Source organism: Aethalodelphis obliquidens, unplaced genomic scaffold, assembly GCF_003676395.1.
Source record: "Aethalodelphis obliquidens isolate GAN/ISIS:26980383/991018 unplaced genomic scaffold, ASM367639v1 scaffold1, whole genome shotgun sequence".
Taxonomy (NCBI): domain Eukaryota; kingdom Metazoa; phylum Chordata; class Mammalia; order Artiodactyla; family Delphinidae; genus Aethalodelphis; species Aethalodelphis obliquidens.
Genome location: NW_020837945.1, coordinates 5,365,675 through 5,390,667, shown reverse-complemented (window position 1 = coordinate 5,390,667; position 24,993 = coordinate 5,365,675). Strand labels below are relative to the sequence as shown.

The window sequence follows — 24,993 nt, the reverse complement described above, 5'->3', positions numbered from 1 at the left end:
ATGCCTGGGGATGGGCATGGTCTGAAGCTGGGTTCTTTTTAAGAGAACCAAAGCTCTGGAAAAGGGGTAAGTTATCAGCGGGGGTAGGAATCTTCTCAGCCAAGCCCTCCCAGTCCACAATGACTGTGCCAGACATTGTCCACAGCCTTTTACTCACATCACCTCGCGTAACCCTGTGGATTAGTAATTATGATCTCCGCAGTGCTGACGAAGAGACTGAGGTCCGGAGAGGTTAGGTGACCGCTCTAGGGTCTTATAAGCAAGATTCAAATCCTACCGCCAGAATCTGAAGCCTGCACTCCTGTGATCACGGAGACATCCCTCCCTGTTACACCTTCATCCCCGTCACCCCAGCCGCCTTCCTGGGGAAAACGTATCCTGTCTGCTCTGTCCTTGTCTCCTAAATGTTCACATCCAGGCAGCCCAGGACTGGCCTGCCTGATGCATCGTGTCCTTACACCAGCACACTGGCATCCTCCCTCCTGCCCATGGAATTCCATTTTTGACACCAGCGACGAAAGCACATCTCACCCCCACGCTACAGAGCCCCTGAACCCCCAGCTGGGAGCAGTCAGTGTTTTCCATGTGCCTCTCATGAGATCACCCATCTCTGATGCCCTCCTTCTGCAGCCACAGTCAGTACCATCCCACTGGCTTCCTCCTTCCCTCCCCGCCGGCCCCCTGCAGGCTTGGGGTCCCTCCTCCCTCCTCAGCCTCATTTTCCCTTCTGTGTTCCCGATCTGCAGTCCTGACAGCCCTCTCAGAGCCTGATATGTGAGTGATGCATCTGGGTCAGCTCCCCCGTCCTATCCCGACTTCGCCACCTCCCTGCTGCCCTACGCATCGGGGGGCGTTGTACTTTCCTTCCATTTCCTTCATCTAAACCACTTCTAGGAAGCTTTTCTAGCTCTTGGAGATGGGAACCCCCGTGTCAATGGCTTTGGCCACCCCTGTGCTTCAAGGACCCCTGGTCGCCTTTGTCTGGAAACCCTTCATTACTAAAGTTGGCTTCAACTCTAAGACCTTCTGCTCCAACACCCTTCCTGTACTGCCTCTCCCATGATCTCACACTTACAGAACCAAGACTTCCTTTCCTCTGAGCCTGGAGTCCTAGGGTCCCTTGGACTCCTGCCTCGGTACCCCATTTTTTTTTTTTCATAAAATGCTTCTCCACCTAGCCTAGAACCTCTGGTAGACCATTTCAATCAGGAGCCTGGTTTCACTCACTCTGTGACTCCTCACCGCACTTACCCTGCCGGTCAGCAGCTTTGCTGACCCGTGATCCACTTTTCTGCCCCACTGTCCGAGATCACTCGAGCAACTCATTAAACCGTGGTAACTGTGACCCCTACACTTTGTGCCATTCCTCTGCAGCTGGGGCCTTGCTCACGCTTAGCAATGGCTTCGTTTCTTGATTAATGACTCCCTGTGCATTTCCCACGGCAGCTGTTACAAATCGTTCCCTCTCCTCAAGCCCACAAACACATCCTCACTCCTAATCATCCAATTATTCAAAAAAAATAATCTCACCTTTCTCTTTGCCAAAAAAAGAAAGATCTTCCCCTTTTCCCAGTGGAGTGCTAATCAATGTTTAACAACTGGCTCTTGGGGAAAAAAAAAAAAAAGCCCTGATGGGTAGCATTTCTGATTTCTTCAGTGTGTAAATATCCCCAGCTGGGCCGTGGTCACCGAGGGCAAAGTTGGGAAGAGGGGTGGCAACGTGCTCTCATGGGCTGGAGGGAGATGGCTCCAGACACCACTGGCCTCACCCTAAGACACCCCTGTATTTCCTGTTGTCTTCTCGCCTTCCTCCTCTCTCAGAAGAAGGATGTCCTCTGCCGGCAGAACTCTATCCGTTATCCTTTCCCACCTGCTCTACAACCCCTTTTGTCCCGTGGCTCCTTAACCCCGTGCAACCTCAGTCTCCTCTGGGTTCTCTCCCTCCCCTTAGTCTACAACTTGCTCAGAATGTTCTCCCAATGCCACTTAGGCTGGGATCATCACGCTAACTCATTCCTTCAGTAGAAAGTCCCTTCATTCTTTGCTACTCTGTGCTAATTGCAAAAGCTTTGTGCAAATAGACCGCTTCCCATCTTTCAGTACTTTCTAAGTCAGAACAGTCACTGTGGTTACTTAACTGACGCACTGAGTACCTGAATGGATGGTACAGCGTTGACAACACGGGGAAGAAGCACAATGCAGCATCTTGGGGGAAGAGATGACCACATTTTTTTCTTTCTTTTTTTTTTGCATGTGTTAATATTTCACTCATATTGCATGCATGATACTCATCTTATGAATGGGATTCCTTGGATGAATGGGTGAGTTTCAACAAATACCATAAAAATAGATGTGTGGTTTTTTGCATAGGTAATGGAAGAATTAATTATATGATGAGTTTGTGGGAGAAAGAAACTAACACATAACGGTTACTTGATAAATATGTGTCCCTTATCTGCCCGTAGATGATGACAATGAATCAACTGTTGTGGGCCACCTGTCTCTCATTACCTCTGATAGAACTGCCTCCGTTGTCCCCAGGAAGCCATGAAAGGGTGATGGAGGAAGAGGTGGTTTTGGAAACTGTTAGCCGAGGCTGATCTGGTGGAACTAGGGAGGAAACAGTTTTTAGAAAACAAGAATTAGTTGTTCCCATCTTCAGTCTTCTGTAACAGTCATTTACCAAATGATTTTTTAACAGCCATTTATTAAATAAGTGTTTCAGGTTGACAAAATACGCAATTCACTTCTGTCAAAATGTCTGTTTAGTTGAAATCCTGGGCTAAAGAGATAGAAGAGAATGATCCCATTATGTAAAGAAAAGTCAACCACATTTCTACTTGGAATTATTTCCTCATTCCCTCGCCGATTCCTTACATTTCTGGTGGCTCACCACTAACCGAAATCTTCCGTGAACTTACTAAGGATCCATGCATTATTTTACTCTGAAGTTCAGCCATGGTTCAAGTGAGAAAGATAAATGTCACTCACTTAGCTTTTCAGTTCTCAGCGATATGAAAGGGGGAGAGGAAGCCTGGCTAGTGGGAAAAAAACTGCAAAAATGTCCACTATTTCACGTACTCCCCTGCTCAAGAGGCAACACACACACACACACACACACACACACACATTCAGCTCTGAACTCAAAGGTGTGCCATTGAGTGGCAGCACAAAAACTTGAATAGTCACACAAGGTTTGAAGAATACATACTTCTAATCAATGGGCCTCAGTAATATTTTGGATTAGCTCTGCAGACAGCAATACTGAAAAGTTTAGAAAGGTTATCCAAATTATATAGAAACCTTCTCATAAAATGTCCTTCTCTTTTCCTCCAAGAGAAGCCTGATATATTAACCCAAAGCCATGAAAAATGGATTCATCTCTTTAGAGTCATCATATAGTGTCTATCTCCAAAAATGCCCTGAAATCTCCTGACTTCAAGTTACTTGAAATTCCAGATCAATTTTGCATTATTTAAAAAAATATATAGTTCTTCCCCTTCCCTCCCCTCCCATGGAGGACAACATTGGTTTTATTTTTCACTTGCTGTGATTTATTAATGTGATAGCACTTAAATCCGGAGACGTTACACTTTGATGTTTTCTAATAATAAAATATCACTGTGCCTCTAAATTTGAACCCAATCAGTGGCCACCAGGGATTTTACACATGATTTTAATTTGACAATCTTAAATTTGTCATGTACTTTTGGTGTATGATATCAAGAAAAATTACATACACTGTATTAAATACACAATTAAACATTAATGCCCTACAGAGTTTTAGTTTGTGTCCTTTTCATATACATTGCATATGACAATTCAGTTAATTAGCATTCATAAAACACCTCAGTTCAGACTTTCTTCTTGCTGGTGTATTCTGGGTTACACTTGTACACGTGTGAAGTAAATCCTGCAATTAGTGGACATTATTAAGAAGGGCTTTTTCAGGGCTTCCCTGATGGTGCAGTGGTTGAGAGTCCACCTGCCGATGCAGGGCACATGGGTTTGTGCCCCAGTCCGGGAGGATCCAACATGCCACGGAGCAGCTGGGCCCGTGAGCCATGGCTGCTGAGCCTGTGCATCCGGAGCCTGTGCTCCGCAACGGGAGAGGCCACAACAGTGAAAGGCCCGCGTACCACAAAAAAAAAAAAAAAAAAAGAAGGGCTTTTTCAGCAATGCACACCTAAAGACAAATGAGACTAGGCTCCCTACGTGAAAAAATGTAAACAGTGTTATCTCTCAGGTTATGAATGCTTTTTATTTACTTTGATTTGTTTAATTATATTCTCCAAAATGAACATCCAAGTTTTCGTAATATGAAAGTAGCAATTAGCTCTTTATAAAGGCTGATTTTTAAATTTGTTCACTCTTTGCACACAGGCATACATACAAAAAGAAGCATCAGAAAGAGTCCCAAAACGTGGTACCTTGTACTTGTAAATTTAGAATAATTTCATCTGATCCCCAGTTGTTATTGGCGATGCAACTGTAATATCCAGAATCTTCCGCCTTCACCGTCCGGATGACGAAGCTGCCATTGCTGAAGACGCTTCTCCGCCCATCAACCGTTACGAGGCTGGGTGTCCCGTTACTACCTCACGGGAAGAAAAAGGCGCAGATTAAAGAAATTACAATCCAAGTTAGCTGAGGTTGGGGAAAAGCATAAACACTCTTTCTGAAGCAAACAACCCATCTGGAAGGTTATATTAAGGAAGAACTAAACGATGATTATATGACAGAAACAGTCACATAGCTGAGTTGTGTCCTTTGTAAAAAGTGCTGTGTTGAAGTGAGGTCTGTGTGAAGTCCTGGCTACTGGCTGCATAGGTCAATGCTTGTATCCCAATGGGAATTGCTTCTGTGGGCAGACGTGTCATTTTGACCAGATCAGACAGGGACAACTAAATTTTGGGGTCGCTTGTAGATTCACTTAAAGTTACAGTTGTTAACGATTTTGGCATAAGAAATGAACTGTGGTATGCCAAGAGGGTGATGAGCTGACTTTAGTATAAAGAGAGTTCCCTTGGCGACATCTGTGGTCATCCCCACATCCAGTGGAATGCCACCGGACCTCGGGAGCTTACTTATTTCCTTCGTATTAACTGACTTAAAAGAGATGAGAAAGTGGTCACTGGGCCAAGACCATCATTTCAATAGTTTGTGTCTTTTAAGCATCTTTGTTTGAAAATAGGAACTCTTCCGAAACAATTTTATACCAAATCTCTAGGCTCATCAGTGAATTCCCAGCGCTTTATTTACATCTTAATTTCTGTCTCTGAATAAAGTTACTTAAAAAAGTTACACGAACAGAATCCATCTCACCCATTTCCTCCCTTCCGTCTCATCTGCTGTTGTTGTAATAATTCCTACTGAGCACGGAAAACCAGATTTTATATTAGCGAAGTCTTAATGCATTCCATTTCTTAAAGTTATTTCTCAGAGCATTTGAGTTAGTGTTAACTGGTCCGTTATCTTGGAAGGAGAAGAGATAAGTGCTAATTCTCCAGTCACTTTGGGTACGTTCATCTCAGATATACAGGAGATTTTCATGATAAGGTACAGGAAGCTTCCACGGAGATTACTGGGCTGGCTAGACTATTCTCCTCGGAAGCATGGTCTTATGAATGTAAAGCTCAGAATTTTTAGAGAATTGACAAGATAGATCAGATCCTTTTAGTGCTAAAGCTGAGATTCTTCCGCCACCGCCCTCAACCAGCTTCCTCTCTATCGCAGAAGAGTGGATAGTTTTCCTGGAGCTTTCAAGAGTGTAAATATACAAAATGAGACCACCAGACTCAGCACGGTGTGCCTGATGTACTGAGGGCATACATTGGGTTACTGGTTACCTGTCTTTCATCCACTTTACCGCAGGAGAAGGGTCCCCAACAGCTTTACAAGGCAAGGCGATGTCTTTCATCCATGGAGTAGTCACTGTGCCACTGAAGGTCAGGATTCGTGCGGGAGCTGAACCACCAAACAGAGCAGAAGCCCAGTAACTACACAGAGTCATCTACACAGAGGCCAAGGCGATCCTCCCCAAGCCAGCAACACCCCAGAAAGGAGAGTGTATCTCTGCCAATCAATGTCACACCTGCCGACACTATTCTTGGTATCAGAGCGCATCTAAGGGATGTTCATTTTATGAACATGCAAACTGCCGAAAACCCCTATTGTAGCATTTTATCCCCTTGTATTGACTAAACCACAAGGACCCCAAATGAAGCACTTGGGGCTTCGTAAGCCCAGCAGCTCCAAGATGTGCTTTCTATGAGCCCAGTTATTTTTCAAAGCGCTTATTAAGCAATTTCTCTCAACACCCAAAACTGCACATTAAAACATACTCGTAATATCTGAGAGAATAGACAAAACAAAACATGAAGTCCCAAGACGGGAAGAAGTAAAACTGTAATGACTTCTATTTATCGATTTTGTGGTACTTTCCCGACTTTATTATATCAGCTCGATCTTCAGCACAAACGTTAAGGAAAACAAACATTTCCAGACTGGCCTCCTTGAAGAGCCACCATTTGCTTGGGGCAGTGATTCAGATGCTGGAACAGGGGCATCTCCTGGGGACATGGGCCCTGGTACAATCCCAAAGTGGCTGCAGGGCCCAGGAAGTGGAGAGGAAAAAGCCCAGGGCAGCCCCATGTCAGCAGGGGCCTCCTTGGAGACCAGAGGGGCCCTGTACTGACAGGCTCCTAGTGCCACTTTCTTGGGTGAGACGCAGAAGCTGACAGAGATGCCAAGATACGAGTCCTCCAGAGGTTGAATGATGTGCCCGGCCTTTGCCTTTCACTGGGACACTGCTTTCTGGGCCACTCTCTAGAAGCTCAGCCCATCTGGATGCACAGACAAGGAGCCCACCGGTGGAAGGCAGTTCCAATCTGATGATGGACCCATAAAGATGGGACCAGTGTTGGCACCCCTGCACCATTTTGGGCTTGAGGGTTGAGACTGGCCGGCAGATGTGGGGAGAGGACTTCTCAGGAGAGTGCTGGAATGCCAGGAAACGTGGAGTTCCCAGAGCCTGGTCTAGAGCACAAAGCTTTCATCACTGAGGTCTGCCAGACCGCTCTGACTTTTGTTGTTAGAGCAAAAGCCACCCATGTGTCTGAAGCAACGTTCCCTGCCTGCAGGGGAAGCTGCAGCTCTTCCTCCTTAGAGAAGGGTCTTCGGAGGTGGCTCACGGATAGCACCCTTCACCTGGAAATGGAGTATTCCGGGGCAGAGCCCGCTTTATCACTTACTGACCTTTCTGATTTTCTATCACGGTAACAAAAATATCCCGGGCAGGTAGCATCGGATTTCTGACATTGGAAGTTTGGCATTTTCCCTTTCAAACCCTTCAGACCATCCTTTTATGATGAGGAATATCCTTGCAGCAAAATGGGGGTGATTAGGGAAACCCAGCTAGAGTTGGGGGGCTTTCAAGCTTTCTAACATCCCCTCCCCCTGTAAGAAATATATTTGACATTGAATCCCAGAAGCTGCACATCTAATGTGTGTGTAAATGAAAACACAGGTACGTAGAAAAGTTCCACACATTCATGCTTACTGTGTATGATGCATTCTGATATTATCTACTTTCTTTTCAAGCCTAGCTAGTCTAGCCCATTTGACTCTTTCATTTTAGTTCTTTAATATGCTGGCTGTAATGCCTAAACTTAATTCCAGGACTTATGAGTGGTTTTCCACTAGGCTTTTGAAAAACACTGGCTAAAACCACTTCATCTTCAAGCCCAGCACGCCCACTTTCTAGAATTAATGTCCGTTGGTGGAAGTTGGAATTCACAGGATCCTACTCTGAAATTCTAAGACTAAGCAGACTGGAGCGGGCGAGAGAATTAGCTAGCATCTTTGCTAAAAATGCAGACTCCTACTCTGGCTCTGTGATGCGGCAGACCTTGGGTGGGCTCCGGGGGTCTGTCTTTGAACAAGCACCTCAGGTGATTCTGATGAGAAACCGTAGCCCACGAGCAACCTGGACACCCCTCCCAGCTCCTGTGCTGCTCCAGCCACGGGCCATGTGCTCTGGGTCTGCCCCCCACGCCCCAGCCCCGGCCCTGGGCTCCTTCCCAGGATGCCGTTCCCCCAGGACTGGGTGTGTGGTTTCATTCTGCTGCTTCCTCCACCAAAGCAGCAGCCCCTCTTCCTGAACTTTACCCTGGATTTTTGGACCCCCCAGATCTGCCACGGCTGCCAGCCTGCCTTTATCTTCCGACAACTGCAAAACAAGCGGCACCAGCTTCCTCAGCCTGCAGGTGGCCCCGTCTGTCCAGCTTGGACCTTTCGGCCCTTATGGTTTACGGTTTGCCAGGGTCTGGGGCTCCTGGGTGGTGCCTGCCAGCCGGATGTCTGCTCCACCCCGGAGGTGTTCTCTAGCTCAGCCCCTTTCTGGAAAACCCATGGAGATCAACCCTAACTCTGGGTGAACCCCATTTAAGCATGAGAAGCTGAACATTTCTGGAGAAATCCACGTACCCGGGAACCTGGGAACCCCCGTCGATTTACAGTCACTAACCTCACCTGGCTTCTCCACTCTCCCAGCCAGTGTCAGTTTCGTTAGTAAGTTTCCTCCCGCTTCTCTGCAATGATGACTTCCTGTTGTCCCTTCTTTTCTCAAACTTCTGGTCCTTCCTTCACAGCTCCAAACTGCCTGATACTTGATACAGAAACTGGAAGACCCCAGCCGGTAGCTTCGCATTTCCTGCCACTGGATCTCAAAACCCCCTTGTGTTTCCTTCTCCAAAGCTCATCCCACGGCCGTTGGCTCCTTGTCTTGTATTACCCACCCCTCCCTGTCCACGGAGTCTTCCCACTGCCACACGGCATGCTCTGCAGCTGACACGGTAAACCTCAGAAACCAGAGTCTTGCCTGGGGTGAGACCCTGCCCTCGCTCCCGCTTCTCCTTCCTGTCACTTCTTCCTGGTGATGTACGTTTAGAGAATGTTCTGCTCAGTCCCTCTGCTGCCCCACCTCCCATCCACTTTCTCCTGTCACCCGGTCCTCGAGCCCCACCACAAATGCTCTCTGGAAGGTCCCTGAGGTCCCCTGTGTGGCCAGACCCAAGGGCACTGCCAGTCTTGCTTCCCTTGGTCTCCCGGCAGCAGCATCTCTGCCGAATTCCCGACGTCGCCCTCCTGGTCCTGCCCCTGCCTGTCTGGCCTGACACCCTCTTCTTTGCCAGCTCCCGGGCCTCTCCCTCCCCAGTGCAAGCCGACATGTGCTTCCAGCTACCCCTGGACCTGACTCTGCGCCTCCCTCTGTGGTCCAGGTGGGCTCTCCCCAGCCCAGGTGTGAGGGGTGCCTGGGTGCCAACCCCACTCCTTCTCTGCCTCCTGCCAGATGTCTCTGAAGAGTCAGGACTCGCCCAATGGCACAGGATCTCCAGTGGATAGCTCTCAGTCACATCAGACTGGATGTGTCCAAAACGTCCCCACATCCTTTCACCTGCCTCACAAACCCCTTCCTCCACGGTCATCCTCTCCAGTACATGACACCACCACCTACAACAACGCGCGCTAGATTTGCTTGTTCGTTCCGGCTCTCCCCCTGTCCCCCGCATATCGTCCACTGAGTCCCATCACTTCTACACCCAGGACACACCTTTCAGGCCCCTCTGCTACCACGCTAGCCCAGGCCACACTGCCTGACTGCTCGGGCTCCTGTCTGGCCTCCTGTGTTTCCCACCTTTACCTCCCTGTGATCCACTCAGGATATAGACATCAGCATGGTCTTCAAACACACCTGCCATTAGGTGTCACGAGTACACCTACTGATGTAAGATGTCAGTGATGGAGAAACCTGACGTGAAGTGCACAACTCTATTTCCTAGCATCACAATTTCTCTGTAAACCTACAGCTGTTCTAAGAAAACATCTTAATCCACGTGCACACACAAAGATAGGATCACGTCTCTCCTCTGGCTCAGACTCCACAGTGTCTTTCCATTTTGCTTAGAGTCGAGTCTGAAATCCTTAACACAGCCTTGAAGGCCCAGCCCCGCCAGGCCTTTGCCTTCCCCCCGGCTCTCCTGAGACCACTGCCCCCTCCCCAGACACACGGGTCCAGCATCCAGACCTCCGACACACGTAACTCTTCCTAGACTGGAGGCCTTTGAACACTGGGACGCATCTTCTTCCCTTGCCACGTAACTGCATTTACTCGTCCTTGGGTGGCCAAGGCTCTAAGTGGGGTCTGTTCCAAAGTGGGTTCTCTAAAGCATTTATTGACGTTTGCAATTATACATGTATATTTGTGTTGCTTTGTTTATTGTGTCCCCACCCGATTTTGAGCTCCACGAGGGCAGAGAGTAAACACGTCTCTTCTAATCCTTAGAAGAGACTCCTGTGTGCTCACCGCACCCTGTTTCCTTTTCATTCTGGACATTCAGCCTGGCTTCATCTCCAAGCTCTGCTCTGAAATTAGGTGCGACCCATGTTTCATTCTATACAATGGAATATGGGTAAAAATGAAGTAAACACGTCCACATCTGGCCGGTGAAAACCTTCTTTATGAGACTCCATGCTCTCTTTCTCCATCTACATGGCTGGAAATAAAGGACCCAGGATCTCAAATCACAAGGTGGAAGAGGCCAGGATCCCTGAGTCACCATGTGGAATGAGCCACCCAGGAAAGCCACCGAGTCCAGAAACATCTGTTTTGGTCTGGGTTATCAGGTTAAGTCACTGACACTTACAGGGTTTTTGGCTACAGCAGTCAGGCTCCCTTGACAAAATCACCCCTGTACTGCTAGCATAATGCCTGACATACACTAAGCGCTCAAAATGATTTATTAAATGACCAAATGGCACCCGATACCCCCAGACAAGTCCTATTCCCGTGGAAGTAGCCACTTTCCAGTTGTTTCCCCTCTACCTTAGCCAAGCCATTCCTGGCTGGGTCTGGAGACGTAACATTGAATGAACAAGAGTACAGAAGAGGTGAGGCTATCTCTAACCCTACATCATATGTTGCATTTCTTTGTTTTAAATCCCACAGTCCTGATGCCCTTTGATAATCACTGTTTTCTAAGTGTTAGAAAGTGTATGTTGGGGGTGGCTGGATATTATGATCAAACAGTACAAGAGACAAAAAAAATCCACCATTTATATTCCTCACCAACAATACACTTATCTCCTATTTGAACGTATGTTCACAACGTGACACCACTCTCTTTTTCCTTCACCACTTTATTCTGCCTCTTTCTTAGCTGTCACATTACCAGCATGTTATCAAGCACTCTTAGAGGGCAAGTTGGAATCTTGGAATGTTTATTTTCTCTTTCAGGCACGTAGAAGCCTTATGAGTAATAAACTGCCAATGTGGCGTATTCCCAAACCCGGGACAACTCCTATCGGCCTGCAATTGTGAGGTAAACGCATTTATTCATGACAAGGGCGAATTTAGGGGGACTCTAACCGCCACATGGTAGCAATGACCAGAAGTAGAATAAGTGGACTAATTCTGTGTCTATACGTGCTTTTTAGGGCCAGATTTAACATTTCAACGTGAAGATATTATATTCACTTTTAGGAACTTTTTCTTCCTAAAGCAAACTTCCTTTTGTTCCTTAAGGTCTTTGTATACAGCATTCCATCAATAGAAGAAGAACTAATGATTGTCTTACATTCATAGGTCTCTAAATTCCATAGACCAAAAAATAGACATTTCTCTTTAAGAAGCACCAGACCTGATTTTGAAGATATTAGAACTTGCTTGGGAAGCTGTTATGCAGTGATTTTCACCTACCCAAAGGGGTGAATGGGGGCTCTTTCTCCTAATTTCCCTCAAGGCACTGGAAGTTGTAAAGCCACTCATCCTTAGGAGGATGCTTTCCTGATTTGCACAAAAGCCCAGTGCCAGCTAGCAGCAAATCTATTTCTTGGGCTGAAATGTGATAACACATGGTATTCTGGTTTACTTGATCTTTAGGGCATTTTAAGCGTTATTTCAGAGAGAACAGTGACTTAAAACCAGTCGAATAGTCACAGGCAATGAGGCCCTTGCCATAATGGGTGGCATACCTTTAGCTACTGGCTCCACTGTGATGATTTCACTGCTGTTGCCTCTCCCGGCTGAGGTCACGGCCACCACCCAGACGCTGTACTGCCGATTCCGACTCAGGTTAGGAATTCTGTAGGAAAATGAGTCAGGAGAGGCTTCAAACTCGCTGATCACCTGTGAGAGGAGACATAAATGTTCCCACATTCAAGGAGGCCAATGGCACAAATGGATCTCCTAAAGGAATGCTTATTAACACATTATCTGTTATAAGAAACAAAAGCCACCTCTCCTCCCTCCCTAAAAGGCTGGATCTGCAATATCTACATAGTCTGAATTTGTCTATGCAGCAGCTATGACAGCCACCAATGAGTAATTTAACCCTTTACATTATGGGTCACGGCACGGCTGTTTTGTGCTGGGGTGGAATAACAAGAACCAGATGGACCATTCTACCCGAGACAACCAAAGAACACACAAAATATAGGAAACAACCTTAAAGGCATTGCACATCAGGTAATGAAGGAGAGTGATCATCTCCCTGAAATATGGGAAATAAATGAGGTGAGGCCAACAGTTGCAGGGTTGCTACATTTTTGTGAGAGTTGCCAGGCCATGGCACAGAGAGGGGAACCCAGGAAGAGTCCAGCAGCCTCCCTGAGTCAAGGAGACAGAGCTGAGAGCCTGGAAGGGGGCTGGAGTCCCCAAGACAGAGCACCGGGAAGACAGCTACATGGAGAATCTGAAGAGAGTCCCACTGGGTCTTCAGCTGAGCAGATGTGTGCATGAGGAGAAACTATCTGAGGCCAGGGAAAGAACCACCTGAAAGGATTGGACGTCCCGGTGCTCAGCTTTCACGCAGGGCTGGGAATAGTGCCTGCTCCCACCAGCCAGACTGGAAGCCCTCGAGATCCATGGAACCATTGGACATAGTGCCTAAGGGTCTTACCTTGGTGGTGGGGAATAATTAGCCCTAGACTGAACACCATACTGGTATCGCCTAACAAATATTAAACGCAAGATTCATAAAAATCAAACTGTCATCAAGGAACTGAACTGCATCTAAGAATAAAAGTCAAAAATTTTACAGGAATAAAAATATCCAGTACCCTGTAAGGTAAAAGTCACAATGTTTGGCATTCAATAAAAATTTTCTAGATATGAATAACCCAACTATCTAGCAACTTGTGAACAGATAAAATGTTTTGCATCCAAACAATGGAGGATTATTCAGCAATAGAAAAAATGAAGTACCAATACATGCTTAACTTGGATGGGTCTTGAAAACATTATACTAAGTGAAAGAAGCCAATCACAAGAAACTATACACTTATGGTTACCTTGTATGAAATGTCCAGAATAGGCAAATCCCCAGAGACAGAAGGTAGATTAGTGGTTGCCAGGGGCAGGGTGGGAGAGAGGAGGACCGGGGATAGATTGCTATTGGGTATGGGTTTTTCTGGGGGGGATTATGAATGTTCTAAAATTAGATAATGATGGGGATCGTGCAACTCTCTGAATATTCTAAAAGCCACTGAATTGTATACTCTCAAAGCATGAATTTCATGGTATGTGAATTATAACTCATAAAAGCTATTATAATGGATGGAGCTAGAGATTATCATACTAAGTGAAGTAAGTCAGAAAGAGAAAGACAAATACCATATGATTGATATCATATGTGGAATCTAAAAATAGGACACATGTGAACTTATCTATGAAACAGACTCACAGACATAGAGAACAGATTTGGTGGTTGCCAAGGGAGAGGGGCGTGAGGGAGGGATGGATTGGGAGTTGGGGATTAGCAGATGCAAACTAGTATATATAGAACGGATAAACAAAAAGGGAACTATATTCAATATCCTGTGATAAACCATAATGGAAAAGAATATGAAAAATAATATATATATGTATAACTGAATCACTTTGCTGTACAGCAGAAATTACCATCTTTTTTAACATCTTTATTGGAGTATAATTGCTTTACACTGTTGTGTTAGTTCCTGTTGTATAACAAAATGAATCAGCTATACGTATACATATATCCCCATATCCCCTCCCTCTTGCGTCTCCCTCCCACCCTCCCTGTCCCACCCCTCTAGGTGGACACAAAGCACCGAGCTGATCTCCCTGTGCTATGTGGCTGCTTCCCACTAGCTATCTCTTTTACATTTGGTAGTGTATGTATGTCCATGCCACTCTCTCACTTTGTCCCAGCTTACCCTTCCCCCCCTTCCCCCCATCCCCGTGTCCTCAAGTCCATTCTCTATGTCTGTGTCTTTATTCCTCCCTGCCCCTAGGTTCTTCAGAACCTTTTTTGTTTTTAGATTCCATATATATGTTAGCATATGGTATTTGTTTTTCTCTTTCTGACTTACTTCACTCTGTACTACCATATGACCCAGCAAACACAACACTTTAAATCAACTATACTTCAATAAAATGAATTTTTAAAAAGCTGCTATAAAAAATTCCACAAGGATGATTATAATTTTTGTGAATTTCTGTTTGAATAATCATAATAATAATAATAATAAATCCCACAAGGACTCAGAGGCAAAAAAAAAAAAAAAAAATCCAGAAATGCAAAGAAACAAATAAGAAAAAAGGACTCGTGAAAAAAATAAAATTTAATCAATCAAAATTGACCCATAGGGCTTCCCTGGTGGTCCAGTGGTTGAGAGTCCGCCTGCTGATGCAGGGGACGTGGGTTCGTGCCCTGGTCCAGGAAGATCCCACATGCCGCGGAGTGGCTGGGCCCGTGAGCCATGGCTGCTGAGCCTGCACGTCTGGAGCCTGTGCTCCACAATGGGAGAGGCCACAACAGTGAGAGGCCCGCGTACCACAAAAAAAAAAAAAAAAAAAAATTGACCCATAATTGACACAGATATTAGATTTAGCACACAAGGGCATTAAAACTGTTATTATAATTGTATTATAACCAGATATTAAAAAATCTAAATAGATACATGAATGATATAAAAAGACCCAAGTCAAACTTGAGATGAAATTACAATATGTGAGATGAAAAATACACTGGATTAGATTATTAGCAGATGAGATCTTGCAGGAAAAAAAAAGGTTAGTGAACTTGAAGATATATTAATAGGTGGAACACAGAGATAAAAGAGAATACAAAATTTAACACAGCATTCGTGAGCTACGGAACAACATCAAGCAGCTTAACATACGTGTAATTGGAATCACTAAAAGAGGCAGGATAGAAAAAACATTTGAAGAAATAGTGGCTGAAAATTTTCCAAATTTGATGAAAACTATAAACCCAGAAAACCAAAAATCTCAATAAAACCCAGCCACAAAAATATGAAGAAAACCACACCAAAGCACATCATAATCAAATTGCTCAAAATCAGTGATAGGGAGAAAATCTTACAAGTAGCCAGAGAAAAGACATATTATATATGCAGGCACAAAAATAAAGATGTCTCAGACTTCTTGTCAAAAACAATCCAAGTGCTATAGTCTGAATGTCCCCCCTAAATTCATATACTGAAACCACACTCCCAAGGTGTGGCTTTTGGGAGGTGAAGGGCACCCATGGGATCAGCGCCCTTATAAAAGAGGCCCAAGAGACCTCCCTTGCCCCCTTCTGCCGTGTAAGGATACAATGAGGAATCTGCAACCGGGAAGAGGGCTCTTACCTACCATGATGGTACCATAATCTCAGATTTCTAGCCTTCAGAACTGTGAGAAATAAGCCTCTGTTGCTTAAAAGCACCCAATCTATGGCATTTTTGTCATAACAGCCCACGCTGACTAAGACACCAAGTAGGAAGACAGTGGAACAACAGTTTCAAAGTTTTGAAAGAAAAAAGTCAACCTAGAATTCTATATTCAACAAACATATTTTAAAATGAAAGAGATTAAAAGACTTTTTCAAATATAGAAAAAGCTGAAAGAATTAATCATCGGCAGAGCCACACTACAAGAAATGTTAAAGAAAGTTCTTCAGGCAGAAGAAAAATGATACCAGGTAGAAATATAAGCTTACACAAAGGAATGTAACATACCAGAAATGGTAACAATGTAAATAAATACATATGATCTTTTATTATTTACATCTCATTAAAAGATAATTGATAATTAAAAGATAATAAAAATATAGTGTGGGGTCCATAAAATATATAAAAGTAAAATGTATGAAAACAATTGCACAAATATTAGGAAGGGAAAAAAAAATGGAAGCATGGTATTGTAAGGCTCTCAAACTGTACGTGAAGTACATAATATCACTTGAATGTAGAATGAAAAGGGATATGCATTAATCCCAAAGAAACCACTAAAGTTACAAAATAAGAGTAAAACAAAACTAATGAGACAACAGAAAATAAAATAGAATTATAAAAAATATTCAGTTGATCCAAAGAAGTCTAAAAAGGAGTAAAGAGGAAACAAATAGGACAATAAAAAAGTAGCAAGATTATAGATTTAAACCTACGTCGATATACCTATAATTATTTTAAGTGTAAATGATCTAAAATCCTAATTAAAAGCAGAGATTTTGAGACTGGATATAAAAGTAATACCTAACTATATGCGGTCAACAAAAAATGCTTTTCAAATATAAAAATACAAGTAGGTCAAAAATAAAAGGACAGAAAATCTATCCCAGGCTAACACCAATCAAAAGAAAGTTGCAATGGCTATATTAGTATCAGACAAAGTAGATTTATGGGCAGAGAATATTACCAGTGATAAAGAAAGTAATTTTATAATGATAAAGGGATCAATTCATCAAGAGGACACAACAATCCTAAACATCTATGAACTTAATAACAAAATAGCAGTCCAGGCAGACAAACACAGAAATTAGTACTGAGAAATGGGGTGCTGCTGTAATAAATACCTAAACATGTGGAAGTGGCTTTGAAATGGGTAGAGGCTGGAGGAGTTTTGAGGCTGATGATAGAACAAGCTGAGATTGCCATGAGGTGTTCGCCAAAGGTGATTCTGGTGAGAGCTAAGAAAGAAAAGAGGAGAGCTGAGGGAAAAGTCTCAGTCTTCTTAGAGAATACGCAAATAATAACGAGCAGAATGCTGGTAGAAATGCGGATGGTAAAGGCCATTTTAGTGAGGTCTCAGATGGAAATCAGGAACATGTTATTGGACAATGGAGAAAAGGCAATCCTTGTTACAAAGTGGCAAAGAAGCTGGCTGAATTGTGGTCATGTTCTAGTATTTTGTGGAAGGTAGAACCTGCAAGTGATGAAATTGGATGTTTAGCAGAGGAGATTTCTTAACAAAGTGTTGGTTCCTACTGACAGTGGTAGTAAAGTTGAGAAGAGAGACATAAATTGAAGAAGGAATTGGTAGCCCAAAAGGAACTAGAACTTAAAGATCTGGAAAATTCTCAGCCTATCCATATTGTAGGGAAACTAAAGTCCAGAGTAACTGACTCACTGAGGTCACTGTGCCAGACAAAGGTGATCAGAGACTCAAGCTCAGGGCTTCTGATTCAAGTCCAATGCTGCTTCCTCACACCCCATGCTGCCAATTGCAAGCAATCAAACACGTGAAGAGCTTACTTTTACCCTTGTGAGCTGTAAAGTAAACCTCATGTAGGTCACGAGGCTGCATAAGCTGCAGCCCCAGCTCTGCAATTAAACAGGGGACACAAGTGTTAATATACCTCCTCATTGTCATAAAACCTATGCTCTCTCAACAAAATATAATGTCAGAGAATTTCCCATTGTCAAATATTTAACATACAGATACCTAGTGCAGATGATTAAAGGGAGACTATGGGACCCTTGCACAGAGTGCTCAGATGTGCATACGTGCTAGGGTGCATCTGTGCATCTGTACTCCACTTGCCCCACTTTAGCCACCCAACCCCCATCCCCTTATGCATACCAGCCTGACTCCGCGATAGAAAATCATGGGGAACATTAATTCCTTTAGAAGTTCAGAGGGAATTTGACTTGTTTCCTGGAAAACCAAGAAGACAATCCCAAGACTATGTGTACTTGTGTTCTGTAATGTTCGAAGGCAATGTTGTTGCCAAATTAATTTTACAAAGCTTATGATGTGCAAATTATAACAATTGCGCTTACTGAACATTCAGCTTCAACAGAGCTTTAAAATATATTTACAAAATTTTCCATGAAGAGTGCAGAGTCCTTAGTTAAAGCTCAATCACTATCCTGTCTATAAGCTACAATTGGCCCTTATTTAGTTAGTTTTTACCTGAATCATACCTGCAAATTACCTGAAGCATAGCTAAAATCAATAAAACTATGATTTCTTATGCAACAATATCTGTTTCACCATTTACAGAGAAGACTAACCAAAAGTTGAAGTAAAAGAGGTTTATTTATAAAAACTTCCCCCAGTTGGAATGACCTTTCTCTAAGGATTAGGATAGAAAATTAGAGTCAAGCTATTCAGGGGTTCCTACTGGTTATTTGGGAAAATTGGTTGCACTGTGCTCCCCTGATGACTGCCATAAAATTGGGCACCAGTTTTTTGGTCTCAGTAGCAGGCCAAGAAGAAAATTGACTGAACAATTTAAATAATTGAAGAGTTGATTCGTTTTCTTTGTTATATATGTAACTGGATATTAAATGTGACTTTTCCTGTTATCATGAAGTTTTAGCAGTGTCCTTAAGAGGTGAGAATAGTCCCAAAGATGCCAGTACTTTCTTTCCTTACAAAAATGTGAGACCACCTATGCAGGGATTTCTGATTCTAATGTTCCGACCGTCACTTATCTCTGGGTCCCGTAAGAAGCTGAGTCAAGAATAGGATATTTTTGTTGAGAGATGTCTGTGTACATTCCCACCTATGGGCGGTAGGGGCCTTTGAACTCACCGTAGAGAGAGGTGAGTCACATTTGAGAAGGTTAAAGGCTAGCCCTGCTCATGAAAGCAGAGAAGGCTGTGCTAGGACTAGCTGTCACTTGCAGGTGCTTGGTTAAGGATGCTCACACGTGGACGCTGTGAGGGAGAGCAAGGCTAGCTGTCTCCAGAGGGATGCCCGCAGGTATGAGATGTCTCCAATAGAGGGGGGTACTGAAAATTATATAATATTTATTTTAAACAGCATTACTTATCCATAGATGGTGCAAAATTCAACCACTGCTAACAAATTCAAGAGGTGGCAACAGGTAAGAGAAAAAGAGCTAAATGGGAAAAAGGTTAATCAGAAACCCATTCAGGGTAGTGAAGCAAATCTATTTGTTTAAGCCCTTCTCAATGCTCAGCCAAACATGTTTGTTCTGGGAAAGAGGGAGGATGAGTATTACTTCCTTATGGAACATTTTCCTTAAAATTTTATATGATGTATAATAGCATTGATTATATTTACATTTCCTTAATTTTCTTTTTATTGGATACCAGATTTTCCAACACAAGGATTGAATCATGTTTAAACTGACTTGCCAATTTCTACCTGCATTCCATTGTGTGATATTACCTCCCCAATACTGGGAATCCTCAGTGAGAGGGATTGATTTTACTTCTGGATTTTTCCTGATACTTCAGCTAGGCTGATCCTTCAAAGGCTTTGAAGCATTAAATGAGCATGGAGGGATAGAATGGAAAATAGAATAGAAAATAACAAAGCAGAGCTACACTCTAAGGGCAACAAGATAGGAAATGGTAGCATAAAGAAAGACAAACTCCCAGTGTAGTTTCTCAGGGATGAATGAATCAAATTTGTCAAAAGGAGAAATTTATGGGGAGGGGGAGAAAGACACTTTTCTCTATATTTAAATATCTAAATATTTAATTTTCTTCTGGTAGATCTTTAACTCTCTAGTCTCATCATTTTCAGAGTCAGGACAGAGATATTAGCCATTCTAGAAGATTTTATTATTCCTACAATATGAATTAAGCTTGAATGGATTACTATAGTTGGGCTAAACCTTTGTTTTAAGGGAAGGCTTGTGTTACTTCATGACCTGTGGGAATACAAAACCAAGCAACATGAAGAAAGCTCTGATGCCAGGTATATGACTTGCGTATGCTTGGTTCTTGATGGGAAATTCTGCCCCACAGCTCATTTCTAATTCTGGTCAGTGCCAGCATGATGGAGCAGACAGGGCATTTGTGGATTGGGGTGGCCAATGTTCTGCGCCCATCATAAATTCCTGTTAGCCATTTGAGAAAAGGTTGTTCTTTCTCATCTAAAAAGTATTTAAACATGCTGATTCTATCAGAATCCAGAGTTAACTGACATTGATTGTTAATTAATCACTCTTCAGTTGCAATCCTCCAAGTGGCAGCCGAGTTATGTATTTCTTGGTCCATCAGAGATTGTTGAATAAGAAGAACAGGGTTGTTCTCTTTAGCTGGTGTCACGGAACAGGGACAGTCCATAGTTTTCTTGAGGGAAGACTTCGGTATTCTTTCAAGACACACACTTAAATTATAAAATGTGTAAGTAGTTTATCTATTGAGCTAAATATCGTACTTCAAATCAAATGTTCATGGGTCTTTGCTCTGGGAGGTAGTTGGGGTATTGCCAACACCATTGCACTGGAAGTGTGGAGGCTGATGTGATTAGAAATATGTGTACGATGAGGCTTGACACCAGGTACAGGACATCTGGGGCCAGTCATACAAGCTCGCTGGACTACAGATCTTTCCTTTGGGCTGTGCAGATGCTCTTAATACCATGCCTAGTAATAATAAAAGCTCATAAATAGTTGCTGAGTTTGAATTCATAGACATTTATTGAATTCAATTCCATTGTATAGATTATAAGGTAAGTTTGCTCGTCAAGGAAGGAGTTATAACCATGGTTTGGCAAACGGAGGAAAAATTAAAATAAGGCAACTGACAAATTCCTACTAAAATCTAGAAATAAAATCATTTGAATTCCCTTCCTAAAACTATCCCTGTCATAGCCAAGGACATGAATTCACATTTGTAAAATGCCTAGGAAAATAAATGGGAACTTCATGCATTTGTTTTAAAAAAAATTTATAGCAAGTTTTTACAAGGCTTCTGACATGCTTGCCTCCCTAAAATTGTACCCAGAGTGGAAAATAAAGCTAACGATATTCACCTTTCGACACCCAAGCCAGAGAGCTCACATTTCCAGTGTTCTGCCTTTCTGTGTTATGGCTTTAGGTCTGGGGGGTGGAGTCATGCATTTCTGAGGAACTCAATAGTATCCTCCTCAAAATGATGTGAAGGTTGCTTAGGTTAGTCTTATCCTAGTGCTTTAATATCACCCCATGAAAAGGTGAGGAACAGCATCTTCCAGTCCTACTTTCACTCCAGAATTATTCTTGTCTTGGGATGCTGGTGTATTGTTTTTCCTTTCATGTCTAAGATACTTTTTAACCAGTAAATAAGATAAAATTAGCCACAATGAGCTACTTTAAATGCTCTTTAGTAATTTCTCTAAAACTGGATGTTTACCCAATAGTGGCTGAATCCATTTTCAAATCTCTTACACTATTTAGCTGAACAGATGGACTTGTAAAGCCTTCTTTAATCCCCTCAATCAGGTGTTATATTTTCCCTTTGTTTATATGTCCCTTAGGGTCCTTATCATTATTGCCCTTTGGATTAGTCTCCATGTAATAGTTTTTTTCTCATTTCTTTTCTGTGGTTGATTTCTAATTATATGCCTGTGTGGTCAGAAAAGATGTTTGAAATAATTCCCATACTCTTAAATATGTTGAGGCTTGCTTTGTGTCCTAGTATGGGGTCAATCCTAGAGTGCCCTTTGGATTATAATCTTGTATGTTCTTACCATCACTCCCCCATGGATGCTTCAGGCTCTCTGAGTGGGCCTTGCCTCACCCTCCGCCCTCCACTTATCCCCCAGGGATCCTAGGCTAGAACGTTGCAGGGTCAGGACCCACTAACCACTCTTTGGAATGGACTGAGGAAATGTCTGTTGTCTTAGTGACTTTAATAATGACCTATAATTTATTTGAGCACAACAGAAAAATACGTGTAGAGGATGACTATGGAGTCACAGGCTGCTCAGATCAAATTATTCAGCATTTCTGATAGATATAAACAGAATTCCACTTTAAAAAATTTCAAGTAAGTTTTTAATGAAACACTAATTCTATCAAAGAACTATGGTACTTGAAAAAGTTTTAACATCTAATTATTAACATCCTATTTTTTAAAAAAAATTGAATGCTATGATTTCAGAGATAGAATGTTCACAGCAGTGATTAAAAAAACCTCCAAAGCAGAATAAACAAAATGATAGCTCTTTTAATTATAGGGCAATGACTCTTTCAGAGCATGTAAAATCTTTCTGTTTAGTGGCAGAGAAGGAGCCTCAGTTACATGAAGAATAAACAGTTAGCTGGATCAATTTAAGATTTACCTCTTTTAAGATTTCTATGTATAATACATTTTGATCTGATTTCTATTTTATTTCATTATTTTCATCTCTAGAAGAAGATAATACAGCACAAAGATCTTCCTAACGAAATAGACTAAGATGGCCAGCTCTCATAGAAATAATAGCATATTAAAGCTACTTGTTTTATCTTAGTCAATTTTGGTGGTTTCCTCTGTACTTTACCAAGATCACTCTATCGGCTATTATATAAATGGCTATGGGCTACTTTTAAGAAAGACTTCCAAATATAAAATATTTTAATTTGGGTCTCCCAAATATAAAAATTATTGTTATAATGTTCTGCAAGTGAATTAAAGTTGATATGCAGAAAAGACATGAAAGAAACTAGTTTCTCCATGCTATTGTTTAGAATCAGGGCATTGTCCCAATAGACAGACTGACATTACAGGATGCTTATAGTTCCCACTCTCTTTCAAACAAAATCACCTCCATTTAGCACAGTTTTGTCTTATCCTTTCCCTGTTGTCATACCATCTGCCATACAAATGATCTCTCTGTAAAAAGGCTTTATTAATTTAACTTGATTGCTATCAGCTATTCAACAAATTTTGCACAAAAGAACTGGTTTAGCATTACATAACTTCTCACAATATAAGAAAGAAATTATGAGAAAGGCTGTTCTAGGTAATAAATGTAATAGAGGTATAATATATAGTTTTGGGAAAAAAATAGCCATTCTTACTTCTTAATTGAAAACGATCTGAAGCCATTTATTTCCTTAAATAGTACCCCATGTCTGTATCAGACCAAGTCAAAAAGATGATATGTTTTCAAAGCTGGACTCTTCCAAAAACTCCAAAAGCTAGTTGATCAAAAGGGCATTTTTGGGCTTCCCTGGTGGCGCAGTGGTTGAGAGTCCGCCTGCTGATGCAGGGGACACGGGTTCGTGCCCCGGTCCGGGAGGATCCCACATGCCGCGGAGCGGCTAGGCCCGTGAGCCATGGCTGCTGAGCCTGCGCGTCCAGAGCCTGTGCTCTGCAACGGGAGAGGCCACAACAGTGAGAGACCCGCGTATTCCAAAAAAAAAAAAAAAAAAAAGGGCATTTTCATCTGTGGCTACTTTGGAAGCAGTGGAGAAGTTTACACCGCTGTCTAGTCAGAATGAAGGGCAGTTCAAAGCCAGAATGTGTATTGGCAATTTATCTGCAAAGTTGAGCAGGCAATCTTGTGAGACTGGGCTTGAAGGGTGATTTTTAGGGCTTGTTTCTGTACAGAAATTCCATTTGAATAAATGATTCTGCTTCCCTTTGTTCAATAAAGTCCAAAATCGGGCTCAGGATTTTAAAGGCCAAGCTTTCTCCCAACCTTAGCATAGGGGTCACCTGCATTTTGACCTATTATAGCAACTGGACAGCTTCACTTTATGCCCAATGATACTGAAGCACCACAGATGATGATTTAAAAAAAATTAAAATATGGACTTAACAGAAATATTGAGCAGTTATTGGCTGGTTCATTGAGGATAGATAAAGAACTAGATTATTGTTCTTCATCTTTTTAAAGAACTAGATTATAAAAGATAGCATGTACTTCCCCTCACTCCCCCAAAGAGTTGGAGTCTACTAAATATATGTAAATTGCAGCACAAAAAATTTAAAGCAGATTTAGAACATATTTCATCAGAACTGGCCATGAAATACTGAGATATTTCTAAGGAAGCTCAAGAATATATTGATACTTCCCCAGAAATTTTATAAAACCAGAGTTGGTTTTCATATGCTTAGCTGTAGGTCTGTCTCAAGGAAACTTTTTTAGTTTTCTCCCAGTCATATGATAAGATGCTGAGTGCTAGAGTAGAGCTCAGTTAATCTCAAGAGCATAGAGAGCCTAATGCATGCCCGTCACACAGAGGTGCCCAAAAAAGATCTGCTGACATGTGATTAATTGCGTATATGTATGTGAAACATGACTGTGTATTCTTTGGATGACTTTTGGCAACTCCATAAGTTACAGCTTTGCCATTACAGAATAAAGAGGTCCAGCAATAAGTCATTTAGCTGGAACTGTGGCAGAATGATTTCCATGTCAGTGATTCAAAAGCACAGGCATTTTATCTAAATCCTTAGGGGATGGAAAGCATCCCAAAGTATATAACACACTTTTCCTGCCTTATTAAGTAGAAACTTCATTATACAGTTTAACCTCTATTGGTTGACTCATAGCCATTATCCATAAAATTTAATTCAACATAGCATTTGCTGAACATCTACTATGTCACCATAATACCGGGGTTTCCAAAGGTATAATAGTAACTAACTGTGGTTCCTGTACTTAAGAAACTGACGTACCACTGCAGGGGCCGAGCTATGCCCCCCTCCAACAATGATGCAAGAGATTATGGTTACGTCAAAGAGAGGTTAAAAATCAGTGCTGGGGATGCTGAGGTGAGATGGGGCCAGCTTCCCCAGGGAAGGCAGTAGGCTGTTAGGGTGAAGAGCCTGGTTCCTGATCTCAGACCCCTGTGGGCTACAGACCCTGTCTTTACCTTGCTAAGCTGCGTGGTCCTGGGCAGGCTGCACAGTCTCCATGTCAGCACCAGTACAGAGAAGAGAATAAAAACAACCCCTCTTGCATAAGGTAATCATCAGAATTAACTGATGAAAGCAGTATTTTTAAAAATA

General features: G+C 42.6%; 1 protein-coding gene across 1 annotated transcript in view; it reads right to left on the bottom strand.

Moving 5' to 3' along the window:
* Nucleotides 1–24,993, bottom strand: part of DSCAM (DS cell adhesion molecule) — a 759,198-nt gene that overhangs the window by 56,702 nt on the left and 677,503 nt on the right. Inside the window, exons 22-25 of the mRNA XM_027112479.1 lie at nucleotides 12,034–12,187; nucleotides 5,850–5,967; nucleotides 4,431–4,594; nucleotides 2,512–2,610 (exon numbers count right to left, since the gene is read on the bottom strand). Coding sequence (XP_026968280.1) covers nucleotides 2,512–2,610; nucleotides 4,431–4,594; nucleotides 5,850–5,967; nucleotides 12,034–12,187 — 535 coding nt within the window. The remainder of the gene's footprint in view (nucleotides 1–2,511; nucleotides 2,611–4,430; nucleotides 4,595–5,849; nucleotides 5,968–12,033; nucleotides 12,188–24,993) is intronic.